This window comes from Halichoeres trimaculatus, unplaced genomic scaffold, assembly GCF_033239565.1.
Source record: "Halichoeres trimaculatus isolate MK-OKI-2021-1 unplaced genomic scaffold, fHalTri1.1 fHalTri1_scaffold_10, whole genome shotgun sequence".
Taxonomy (NCBI): domain Eukaryota; kingdom Metazoa; phylum Chordata; class Actinopteri; order Labriformes; family Labridae; genus Halichoeres; species Halichoeres trimaculatus.
In genome coordinates, this window is record NW_027437187.1 from 12,685,505 (window position 1) to 12,699,290 (window position 13,786).

General features: G+C 41.6%; 1 protein-coding gene across 1 annotated transcript in view; it reads left to right on the plus strand.

The window, feature by feature from the left end:
• Positions 1-7,550: 7,550 nt before the first annotated feature.
• Positions 7,551-13,786, plus strand: part of LOC141796931 (plasmanylethanolamine desaturase 1) — a 52,676-nt gene continuing 46,440 nt past the window's right edge. The window contains exon 1 of the mRNA XM_074678271.1: positions 7,551-7,915. Within this exon, the coding sequence (XP_074534372.1) occupies positions 7,756-7,915 (160 nt within the window). The 5' untranslated portion in view covers positions 7,551-7,755. The remainder of the gene's footprint in view (positions 7,916-13,786) is intronic.

Sequence of the window (13,786 nt, forward strand, 5' to 3'; positions counted from 1 at the left end):
TAACCCTAACCCTAACTGTATCCACAACCCTAAATAAACCCTAACCCTAACCCTAACCCTAACCCTAAATTAACACTAACCCTAACCCTAACTGTATCCACAACCCTAATTTAACCCTAACCCTAACCTAACTGTATCCACAATCCTAAATTAACCCTAACCCTAACTGTATCCATAACCCTAAATTAACCCTAACTGTATCCACATCCCTAAATTAACCCTAACCCTAACCCTAACTGTATCCACAACCCTAATTTTCCCCTAACCCTAACTGTATCAACAACCCTAAATTAACCCTAACCCTTACCCTAACTGTATCCACAACCCTAATTTAACCCTAACCCTAACCCTAACTGTATTCACAACCCTAAATTAACCCTAACCCTAACCATCACTGTATGCACAACCTTAAATAAACCCTAACCCTAACCCTTACTGTATCCAAAACCCTAATTTAACCCTAACCCTTACTGTATCCACAACCCTAATTTAACCCTAACCCTAACCCTAACTGTATTCACAACCCTAATTTCACCATAACCCTAACTGTATCCACAACCCTAGTCTAACCCTAAACCTAACCCTAACCACAACCCTAACCCTATCCTTAACTGTATCCACAACCCTAAATTAACCCTAACCCTAACCCTACCTGTATCCACAACCCTGATTTAACCCTAACCCTAACTGTATCCACAACCCTAATTTAACCCTAACCCTAACCCTAACTGTATCCACAACCCTAATTTAACACTAACCCCAACTGTATCCACAACCCTAATTTTACCCTAACCCTAAATCTAACCACAACCCTAACCCTAACCCTTACTGTATCCACAACCCTAAATTAACCCTAACCCTAACTGTATCAACAACCCTAAATTAACCCTAACCCTAACTGTATCCACAATCCTAAATTAACCCTAACCCTAACTGTATCCATAACCCTAAATTAACCCTTACCCTAACCCTGACTGTATCCACATCCCTAAATTAACCCTAGCCCTAACCCTAACTGTATCCACAACCCTAATTTTCCCCTAACCCTAACTGTATCCACAACCCTAATTAAACTGTAACCCTAACCCTAAGTGTATCGACAACCCTTAATTAACCCTTACCCTAACCCTAACTTCATCCACAACCCTAATTTTACCCTAACCCTTACTGTATCCACAACCCTTATCTAACCCTAACCCTGACCCTAAACACAACCCTAACCCTAACCCTCACTGTATCCACAACCCTAAATTAACACTAACCCTAACCCTAACTGTATCCACAACCCTAATTTAACCCTAACCCTAACCTAACTGTATCCACAATCCTAAATTAACCCTAACCCTAACTGTATCCATAACCCTAAATTAACCCTAACTGTATCCACATCCCTAAATTAACCATAACCCTAACCCTAACTGTATCCACAACCCTAATTTTCCCCTAACCCTAACTGTATCGACAACCCTAAATTAACCCTAACCCTTACCCTAACTGTATCCACAACCCTAATTTAACCCTAACCCTAACCCTAACTGTATCCACAACCCTAAATTAACCCTAACCCTAACCATCACTGTATGCACAACCTTAAATAAACCCAAACCCTAACCCTTACTGTATCCACAACCCTAATTTAACCCTAACCCTTACTGTATCCACAACCCTAATTTAACCCTAACCCTAACCCTAACTGTATTCACAACCCTAATTTCACCCTAACCCTATCTGTATCCACAACCCTAGTCTAACCCCAAACCTAACCCTAACCACAACCCTAACCCTAACCTTAACTGTATCCACAACCATAAATTAACCCTAACCCTAACCCTACCTGTATCCACAACCCTAATTTAACCCTAACCCTAACCCTAACTATATACACAACCCTAATTTAACCCTAACCCTAACAGTATCCACAATCCTTATTTAACCTCACCCTAACCCAACTGTATCCACAACCCTAAATTAACCCTGACCCTAACCCTAACTGTATCCACAACCCTATTTTAACCCTAACCCTAACCCTAACCCTAACCCTAACCCTAACCCTAACTGTATCCACAACCCTATTTAAACTGTAACCCTAACCTTAACTGTATCCACAACCCAAATTCAACCCTAACCCTAACCCTAACTGTATCCACAACCCTAACCCTAACTGTATCCCCAACCCTAAATTAACCCTAACCCTAACCCTAACTGTACCCACAACCCTAATTTAACCCTAACCACAACCCTAATTTAACCCTAACCCAAACCCTTACTGTATCCACAACCCTAATTTAACCATTACCCTAACCCTAACTGTATCCACAACCCTAATTTAACCCTAACCTTAACTGTATCCACAACCCTAATTTAACCCTAACCCTAACCCTAACTGTATCCACAACCCTAATTTAACCCTAACCCTAACTCTAACTGTATCCACAACCCTAATCTAACCCTAACCCTAACCCTAACCACAACCCTAACCCTAACCCTAACTGTAACCACAACCCTACATTAACCCTAACCCTTTCTGTATCCACATCCCTAAATTAACCCTAACCCTAACCCTAACTATATCCACAACACTAATTTAACCCTAACCCTAACCCTAACTGTATCCACAACCCTAAATTAACTCTAACCCTAACCCTTACTGTATCCACAACCCTAATCTAACCCTAACCCTAACCACATCCCTAACCGTATCCAAAACCCTAATCCAACCCTAACCCTAACCCTCACCCTAACCCATACCACAACCCAACCCTAACCCCAACTGTATCCACAACCCAAATCTAACCCTAACCCTATCCCTAACTGTATCCACAACCCTAATTTAACCCTAACCCTAACCCTAACTGTATCCGCAACCCTAATTTAACCCTAACCCTAACTGTATCCACAACCCGAATCTTACCCTAACCATAACCGTAACCACAACCCTAACTATATGCACAACCCTAAATTAACCCTAACCCTTACCCTAACTGTATCCAAAACCCTAATCCAACCCTAACCCTAACCCTAACCTTCACCCTAACACATACCACAACGCAACCCTAACCCTAACTGTATCCAGAACATCAATCTAACCCTAACCCTGTCCCTAACTGTATCCACAACCCTAAATTAACCCTCACCCTAACCCAAACTATATCCACAACCCTAATTAAACTGTAACCCTAACCTTAACTGTATCCACAACCCTAACCCTAACTGTATCCACAACCCTTATTTAACCCTAACCCTAACTGTATCCACAACCCTAATCTAACCCTAACCCTAACCCTTACTTTATCCACAACCCTAATTAAACCCTAACCCTAGCTGTATCCACATCCCTAAATTAACCCTAACCCTAACCCCACTGTATCCACAACCCTAATCTAGCCCTAACCCTAACCCTAACCACAACCCTAATTAAACCCTAACCCTTACTGTATCCACAACCCTAAATTAACCCTAACCCTAACCCTAACTGTATCCACAACCCTAAATTAACCCTAACTCTAACCCTAACTATATCCACAACACTAATTTAACCCTAACCCTAACCTAACCACAACTCTCACAACAAACCTTACCCTAACCCTAACCCTAACCCTAACACTAACCACAACCCTAACCCTAACCACAACCCTAACCACAACCCTAATTTAACCCTAACCCTAACCCTAACCCTAACCCTAACCACAACCCTAATGTAACCCTAACCCTAATAACAACACTTATTTAACCCTAACCATGACCCTAATTTAACCCTAACCCTAACCCTAACCACAACCCTAATTTAACCCTAACCCCAACCACAACCCTAAATAAACCCTCACCCTAACTCTAACCACAACCCTAATTTAACCCTCACCCTAACCACAACCCTAATTTAACCCTTACCCTAACCACAACCCTAATTTAACCCTAACCCTTACCCTAACCACAACCCTAATTAAACCCTAACCCCAACCTTTACCCCAACCATAACCCTAACCCTTACCCAAACCCTAACCCTAACCACAACCCTAATTTCACCCTTACCCTAACCCTAACCCTAACCCTTACCACAACCCTAATTGAACCCTTACCCTAACCACAACCCTAACCCTAACCCCAACCCTAACCACAACCCAAATCTAACCTTCACCTTAACCACAACCCTAACCACAACCCTAACCTTACATTAACCTTAACCACAATCCTAACCACAACCCTAAACTTTCCCTTACCCTTACTAGCAGACAGGTTTGTTTCTGGACGAGAATTACTGAGGCAATCCAAAACAAAAATACTGACCTCCAGGAACAGTTTTTTGGATTTCCCATAACCAATGTGTTAGCCAACAACTGTCCACAACTGCTGAGGTTGATATATCTGTAATTCATGAGCAAAGAGGCAAACAATCCTACAGAATTCATCAGAACGATAACAAAGAAACACAGAGGCTAAAAGCAGCACAGACAAACTCTGGGAACGATTGTCATTTATCCTGGGTGAAATTGTCTGTAGAGTAAGCTGCTCTGTGAGGTAGTAGACTTACTTTGTCACAAGGATTCTTGTTAAGAGTCATGTCAAGAGTAACTAAGTTAGAGTAAGCATATCCAGGAAGACGGCCAACCATGTTCATAACTTAAGCCACGTTTTAACCAAGCAGTCCAATTTAGATCAGTACGGTGTGGTACGCCACGGTTAAGCCTGGACCTGTTTTCTTTTCCACAGCTAATTGTGCCCCCTCATGGTAGGCAGCGTGTAAGCCGCATGTTGATGGCTGCATCTGTTGAATACTAGCGTGATGCCATAGCAGCGCGGCAGTGTACCCTGCTAATAAATCCAATAAAGAAGACTAACCCAACAAAGTAATCAAAGAGCACCTATGGGAGACATCCAGTACTTAGCCTTCTTTGCGAGGGGGTTGTACGGTAAGTGACGATTCTTGCAACCAATCAACGGTCTGCAGTGTTGTAGCTCCACCTTACGGGATCGGATCGGATTATTCTACAGTTGGATAAATCTGAATTGCTTTAGATTTTCTTTGTCCTGCTCCTCTTAAATGGATGCATGTGGTAGCCTACTGTGAAAGCGACCTTGGGTTCTTTGAAAGGCGCTATATAAACTTAAGTTATTATTAGTATTATTATTATTATTATTACATACCACTGGTCCAACTTCTCTGAGTGCAGCACATCCATCTGCACCTATATGAGACACTAAGAAGAACTGATCAGGAGTTAGGTGATTGTATGGACATGTGATGGAGAAAGGCCAAACACTCTTAGACACACCCTGTCTGTACACTTCTGAAAGCGATCTGCTGAAAAAATAGCTTGAGATCTTCACAAGATTTTCACCAGATATTCATGAGACTTGTTGAAATAATGAAGTCATCATCTCCTACTATAGCTTTGCCCCTGATAGGCCTCCAGAGGGCTGCCTGTTCAGAGGGCTGGCTGTTCAGGGGGATGACAGCTAAAACAGATGCTTCCTAAAGTCATTCAAGCCATCTCCAAAGTCAAAGGCAGACTTACCAGAGCTCAATCCAAGTCAAGTTTGAGCCTGACCCTGTCCTTGTTGGATATCGTTATTAATTTATAAAGAGACTCACTGTTTCACAACAAACTCAAACACGGACGGACCATGTGTGACCTTTTGGATGTTTTGAAGACATATTTGTCATCAGTATCAGATGAAACCGTGCATGGGCTCCTGGTTTGGTTCACCTCGTGAAGTGAGCTCTCAAGCAGGTAGGCAATGTTTAAATCTAACCTGTAGCCTCTTTCCCATCGATCAAAACAACACAAGTCCTTATTAATGAATTCATATGAGTACATCTCCCCAGCTTCTAAGTCCCAGTGCAGCCAAAACACAAGTCTGAGTAACAGTCCAAGTCGAGTCACAAGCCCAGAAAATTATGTCCAAATTCTGGACTTGAGTGATACAGCACTGCTGTGAAGTTGGTTTGTATATCCAGCTTACCTCTCACCTGCTTACGCTCTATACTTTGATAAAGTGAACATGTTACCCACACCACGGGATGCATGTTTTTGCATTGAAAAAACAATATCAGTAATGAGATACACACAGATACTGGCCACAGAGGTGATTTCTCTGGATGAAGCCATCATTTTAAATTTGACTGTACTTTCTCTCTTTTGACAACACAGATATGGGGCGGAGCCAAAGTTTTTTTTATTTTTGCAAGGGTGGAGTCATGTATGAGTGCATACAGATTCATAATTCTGTTACAAAGATGACATTATCCTATTAAAAGAAACAAAGCCAGGTGGCAACATTTAGGTCTTTTCTTTTTACATTCAACATGCTGCTAAATAAAATATGTTACATTGAAATACAAAGAAATCTACTAGCAGCCTCAAACCAGCCAACATAGTTTATCTTACTTAAGTACTGTGTTTGACAGGGCAAATTCCAAGTCATTATTTAGGATTTTGAGACAACCAATCAGATTTCAAGGGGGGACATGGCCACCCCTGGCCACCCTTGGAAATGCCCTTGCCATGGAACTCAACAGCTGATCAGTGTGATCAGGTGCACCTTGTGTTCTGATGGTGGAATAACGCGTTGACACATAAATAAAAAAAAAAAAGACTTTTGTGTTCAGTGAAAGCTTTTAAAGCTAGATAAATCAATATGGACCAACCACTGCTGTCTAGAGTGGTGTCACCTTAAAGTTTACCAAAAAAAAAACAAAAGGGGGGGGGGGGGGGACGGGACAGAAAAGCCTGAGGTCGCATTTGTGGCTGAGCTGTGCAGGAAATTCTGGACTAGTTTGGAGCAGCACAGTGTGAAAACCAAACAAAACCAATACATTTATTTGAGTTATCTCTTAGGATTCAAACTATTTTAGTGTTTAGTCCACTGGCTATAGATTTTATGACTTACAAACCAGCTGTCGAGCTTCTGCAGTTGGAGGCCATATCTCTGCAGGGAACTCTGGACCACTTAGATCCTCTCTGCCTGAAGGTTGTTACCTGGGTATTATTGGAGCAATAAAACTCTTTCCCTCCATCTCTTCCTTGTCTTTGAATAAATCCAGTTTTTCCAGGTTTCCTGCGGAGAATACTGCAGTGGGAAACATTCTGCATAACCAGTTCTACTGTAAGTCTTATGGGTCAAAATCTTGGATGTTTTCATGACATTACATGAATTTAATCAAATTTCCTTCATAAGATATTCAAAAATAACCTTTAAATCTGTTTTCCATGTTACACAAGTTTCACATATATTATTAATCCAAACTCACTGTTAAAAAAAAGGAAAAAAAAAATACGCACATTTAATTGTGTTACTTTTTACTACACACTTCTTACTCCACATGGCAAGAACTTTTTTCTACAAGCAGCACTTGAAGGCACCAGGCGGGATAATACCACAAAGTGCATTAAAGTCTCGTCATTGGATTGTTTAATTGAACGAAGTTAAAGTAAATCTGTTGGATAAAAGACATGTCAAAAGCAGCTCCGTGTGTAAACACAGATGCAGCCGTTTTGCCGTCAGAAAGCTAACAGATGTTCCTGACAGAAATAGGTCTGTGTGTCAGCGCAGCTCCGTCCGTGTATTTCCGGGTGTCGGAAGCCTGCTCCGGTTTCTCAGCTAGCATCACTTGGTCCAGCCTCCTTCCTCCATCCAGCCACAGCAACAGCTACCTGAGGCCGGGACACAAACCAAACCACCAGTTATCGACCGAGACAGATCAATAATTGATGTCTTATAGCTGAAAGCCAAAGCGGGGGGCAGCGGGCAGGAGTTATGGCGGCGTCGCTTCTCTCCGAGACCGACATCAGGCACCGGTCCATGGCGGAGGAGGATCCGAATGGAAATGAGCACGGGGCGGCTGCACGCAGCGCTTTGCCTCGCTGGGGACCACAGCATGCCGGGGCCCGACAGCTAGCACGGCTCTACTCTCCCGGTGAGGACGTGTTTGTGCTCCGAGTGTGTGTGTTTTCTGCTGTCACTAGATGTTTCGATAACGGGGCTCAGGATGAGACATGGCAAGAGCAGAGGCCTCAAAGCCACACGCAACATTGGTAGTGATGGGTACAGGGAGGAAGATAGTAAGGATGATGATGATGATGATGATGATGATGATGCTGGAGAGTCCACTGTTCAAGGTCTGCTACCACTGTGTCGATATGCTAATGTAGCATTAATATGTTGTTTATGAATTAATTGTATTCATAACTACTTTGTGGTTGCACTTAGAGCACTGACATCAGGCTACACTAAAAGTGAATGCATTGAACACTGTCCACAACTTTAAGCACCATGTGTTAGTGTACAGCTCACTAGTTCTTTAGCTGTCTTGTCTTTTACTGAACCAAGACATTACTTTTATAATGGTTCATTACAATATTAAAGGACAAATTAACTATCTGGTGAGAAATGTAGAACCTAAAGCAGGCCTGTGGACTAAATTACACACAATGACTTGTACAGTTTAAGTTTGTCTTGGAGTCTTAATTGAACATTACAGCGACTTAGTGTGTTGTGGTGTGTATTTTCTTCCCTCATGACACCTTGATAGATAGATAGATAGATAGATAGATAGATAGAAAGATAGATAGATACTTTATTGCCAGACTTGAAGTCCATAAACACAACAACAAATACAATGAAAAGACATTAATAGACACAAAATAGACATTAATTATAAAAGACATCTGTACCAGTGTCTCCACCAGGGAGACTGGTATCGAATGGAGCTAAACTGGGGATTAGTCAGCAGCCCCAATATAGAGTTCTGGGAGTCTGTCAATCTACACATAAATTTATACATCAGATTTCTCAACAGAGCATTAAAAGAGTAAAGCCCAGCATTACAAAAAAGTTCACTTGCACTAGTCCGCCTTGGCTTCTTCAATAAAATCCTAAGTGCATCATTGTAAGCTACGTTTAGCCTCTGAATGCTAGCCTTTTTATATCTCATCCACAGAGATTAATGTAGCTCATGTTTCTGCATCTCACTTACCTGCTCCTGTCACCTCTGCATTGTGTACTCTCTTACAAACACACAACACAAAACAGCTGATTTTGAAACTGTTTCAGTTAGCAAATACTTACCATGGTACAGAAACATGTCTTCTCATGTCTTGTGCATTAGTTAGGCTCATATATCAAGTTTAAATAAACCAGGCTTTTCCTGGTTTTGTTTTGGATTGTACTGTGAACAAACCTCATTCAGCTGCAGTGGATATTGGTAATTTATTATTAGTTATTGCATGCTGGTAGCGTCTATCAGGCTTCTATTAAGTGGACTACAGGAAATGTTGGTCTGTATTTTTGGAGCTTGATCCAAACAAAGGCCTAGGAGTCACGCTATCCCAGCCTTAGCTGAACCATTTTTGCTGTATCTATTCAAATTCATGCCACTATATGCAATTACAATAACAAAGTGCTCATCTATTTGTGATAGCTTAAGTGTCTGCAGTTAAAGCTCTTTAAAAAGGACTCCCACCTATATGATTTGTAGGTTATTGGTTGTTTTGATGCTCATAGAGTTTTAGCTTCAGCTTTTGAGACGTGCCACAAAATCAATGTCTGTGACAAGGTCCACTGCAGTAATCCTTAAATCTTAGGGTTGTTTGGTGTTTCTGGTTTTCTTTTTCCCTGCTGTTTCAAATTCACCTTGTCTTCAGGTTCAGAAACAAAAACACTGAAATAAAACAAGGAAATAAAGAAGCTCATAGAGATTAAAGTTCAGGTCAGCTGACATAATGTAAAGACTCAAACAAAAGCACCACGTTGGTTATTGATGGTGTAATCATCACGTTGACACGCTGCTTGTTGCTTTTTGCCTCATGACCCTGTGGCCTGTTGAAATGGCCAAAGAGGTTTTGAAGAACAAATTTTGCTACTTTGAATCATTTCTCAAGAAAAAAAATACACAGGAATCTCTTGGCCAGGCTCCCTCACTGATTCATGATAAGAAATGACTAAAAAGCTGACATATTCAGTGCTCATCACCATTGTTTTCAGCGTGATACAGGCTCAGATTTACATAGTTTAACATTTCTAATTCATATGTACACAGGGTTTTTTTTTTCACCTCTTCTTGCTACTCCACTTCATTTTTAACTCTGGCAGATTCGAAGAGTTGTTGGATTTTGAAAGCATGTTTAACCAAGACGGTAGATTGAGCCATTTTATCACTGTGGAAGCTTCGATGGAGGCGCATGTGCTTCAGACCTTAGCAGAGAAAACCTGTCTAACCAGTTGTGCATCAAGCTGGACTGTGCCACTTTTTGCCCGACCATCTGCCCTGCTTCTCACTTCACTGAGCATTTTAATTGCCTCTAGTCGGACCACGTTGGCCACTTGTTTGCACTTCCCAAAATAGGACAGATGATCAGATTAAAGGAAGGTTTGCACTGCTATAACCACTTTATTTTGGAGTTAACATGAGGGCACAAAATGCGTCACCCGGTTAGCACTTAAAACCAGAAGCCCACGCAGCCCTATGTGTTTATGTTCACTAAGTGCTGACCCAGGCTCTGCCCCTTGCCACTTTCTGAGCTGGAAAGGAACTTGACTCTGCTGACTAAAGACCTTTTTAAACCTATTTTGGTTGAACATCTGTGTGCGTGCAGACTGTCACAGCACAAAGCCTTCACTTCTATAAAGGATGGTGACACCAGTAGTCCAATTTTACTGAGTAATACCGTCACAGTGCCATTAATGGAATTGGATCTAGTCTATTGTTCAGTGCCATTAGATTAAAGAGATAACCAGCTCCACTCTGACATTTGCTCTGCTCTGCTGCCAGGCAACGTAAACATTAAACCTGCATGTAAACAGAGAAAAGACAGACCTGCATATTTGCAGGTAGATGCATGCACATGGATGATTATTTAGCTTCATTAAAGCTGGGTGTAGCATGTAAGAGGGACAGAGAAGGGTGTTGGACCAGGAGCAGAACAACTTTTTTTTTTCTTATAATAGAGATAGCCCTTTAGAGTCAATAAAACAGTATTAGTGTGCTATGTTTTCATTTGTAAGGCGGTGGCAGGAAAAAAGGATCAAACTTTTCCAGGAGTTGCATCTCTTGTTTTGTCTGTCGTGTTACCAGGAGAGCCTCCCTCTTTGAGATAAAGCCTTGCCAGGAGTACATGTGGCTGGGGTAGAAAGGGAAGTGAGGCTCCTTAGGCCCAATTTCCACCAAGCGGTTCAGTTTGGTTTGTCTTGGTGTGGCATGTATTTTGTGGCATTTTCACTGACTAATCCCAGGACAGATCCCTGAAAAACTGAGATGTACCTTCCCACTTTTTGGGACCCTTCTATAGGGGTGCTAGACTGAGCCGATCCAACCCAGGTAACGAACTTTACCTGATTGAGATTTTCCCCTTTTTGCATTAAAATTTTAAAAAATCCAACTAAAAGATCTGCTTGAATCATTCAACTGGTGTCATTTTATGCATCAAAGGGTTGGATATAACATTAATATAGTGATTTAGGGGAGAAATCAGAATATTGTGTATCAAGATATAGCCTACAAATATTGAGATATTGGTTTTTGGCCATATCGTGCAGCCATAATGGGAATCACAAAGAAGGGGAATTACTGGATTAGTGGGGTACACTGAGTTGCGCTGCTGTGTCGTCACAGTATTACGCAACTGACAAGGCTATCGAAATCCAACTTACACGCTGCCTACCATGAGGGGGCACAGTTGGCTGTTGAAATGCAAATGGGACCAGGCTTTACCAATCCAAGCTGAACTAAACTGTGCCGATCGTAACCGGACTGCTCGGTGGAAACGGGGCTTTAGTGTTGGAGTGATATTTCACAGACATAATGGGGTGCATGCTGTCAATGATTACCTCCACCAAGGAGGTTATGTTTTTGGGAGAGTTTGCCTGTTTGTTTGTCTGTGAACAACATAACTCAAAAGGTAACGAACAGATCTTGATGATATTTTAAGGGAATGTTCAAAATGGGATAAGGAAGAAGTGTTTAAATTTTGGAGGCGATCCAGATAACCGTCTGGATCCAGGAAGTTTTAAAAGGATAGGGTTGTTTTAACATATATCGCCACGACAAATGGTCGGATTGCTTTGCAAAAGTATACAAGACAAGGTCATGATGATTTTTGACGGATGTACGATCCAGATCCTGGCAATATTCTGGATACTAAGATCCAGAATATGAAATATTTACTGGGTCATCATAATTTTCAACACTGTCAGGTAACAAATTATCAGACAAACCTGCAACTTACACCAAATTGTAGCAGACAGTCTGCCGAAAGGGAGTATAACATTGCGTTGTGTTCCAATCAAAATATGCTTGGTGGAGGTCTCAGCTGTCTGAGTGCTTTTCTAGTTTATATATGTTTCCTTACAGATTAGCATGATGAGCAGCGATGAGAGGCAGCAGTATGAGGAAGTCTGTGGTGTGATAATCAGTACAAATAACCGACCATGCATTTGTTGTTTTACACGTGTTGTCTGACTTAGATGGAAATACTTCCAGCATGACAGCACATCTGTAGCCCTGTCACCGAGTGATATCAGTGTCTGTGAGCAGGAGAGCTGCACGGGCAACACTGTCATCCAAAAAGCAACAGTCTTTCCTGAAATCTTCCATCATACAGGGATCTCTCTGATTCAGAAAGGCACAGAAATAACAAGGGCACTGAGGGTCTTTGTTGCATTGCTGTTTTCAGTATTTGGAGGTATGTGCTTATAAAACGCTTGGCATGTGTTATAAACTGCCCTCTTGCACCTCTTTTAGCACTGAGGTAATTCCTGACCTCTGTGAAACAACACGCACAGGTATTGAAAACAAGCTAACTGAAGCACAGAGCGCGAGTCTTACTGCAGGTTGTTTGGCCTCACAGACAGTGGAGAGTTTCTGTGATGGTTCATCAGTGTTAAATGTTGCTTTTGTCCAGCTGTTTTCTGTCTTAAAATTTAGGGTGGAGGTTTGTCATGGCCTGCAGTAGATAAGCTCTTTGTCCCACCATGTTTGTTAAAGGACCAGCCTGTCATGGTGCCGGATCTTGTTGTCCCCCACCTAAGAGGGAATTAATTTAAAGGTCAGACATGGGATATCTTCAACCACTGAGTTGATGCTGTTTTCCTCAAGCTTAAAGCACATGAACACCCTCCTATGTCCTCAAGACCAAAGAGTGAATTTTTAGCTTTCTGATAACTTTGATTTAGTGTAGTTTCACAGTAGAATACAACATCGTAGCTTTAATGTCTTTAGAGCGTTTATTAAAAAGAATCATAATAAAAAATTTCCTTCCGTTAGATCAACTTGAATGGATGAGCAGGAATCATTCCTACGTTGTGTTCATGGCCAGCCTGTTGTTGAATGTAGCCCTGGTTGATGGTTAAGAGGATCACACACTCATTTGAGGTCCTGACACTTTATCCCCTCTCACTTAACAGCCACACAGCTCAGTAAGCAGACTGACTGTGGGTCAAAATAACCCAGACGAGGCTGTGATATGAGCAGCACTGTGACGTAACCCAGGCTCTGATGATTAACACTCTATTGATGTGTTGCACAATGATGATAAAAATACTACTCGATCATTATATCTGGGTTTTAGCAGAGCTGCAGTTTTTTTGTTGTTGTTGTTGTTTAATTTCTTCATGTTTCCTTCTAATCAGCTTCTGAGAGTTAGCCATGAACTCCTGCTTTTATATAAACAAAAAAGCAGGAGTTGTGCTGACAAGTGTAGAAGCCCATGCCCTTCGATCACAGGATCTTATTTTACTTTTTGTTCCCAGGGTCTGGACTGCAGCGCCCTCTAGCTGCAACAATCTACAGAAA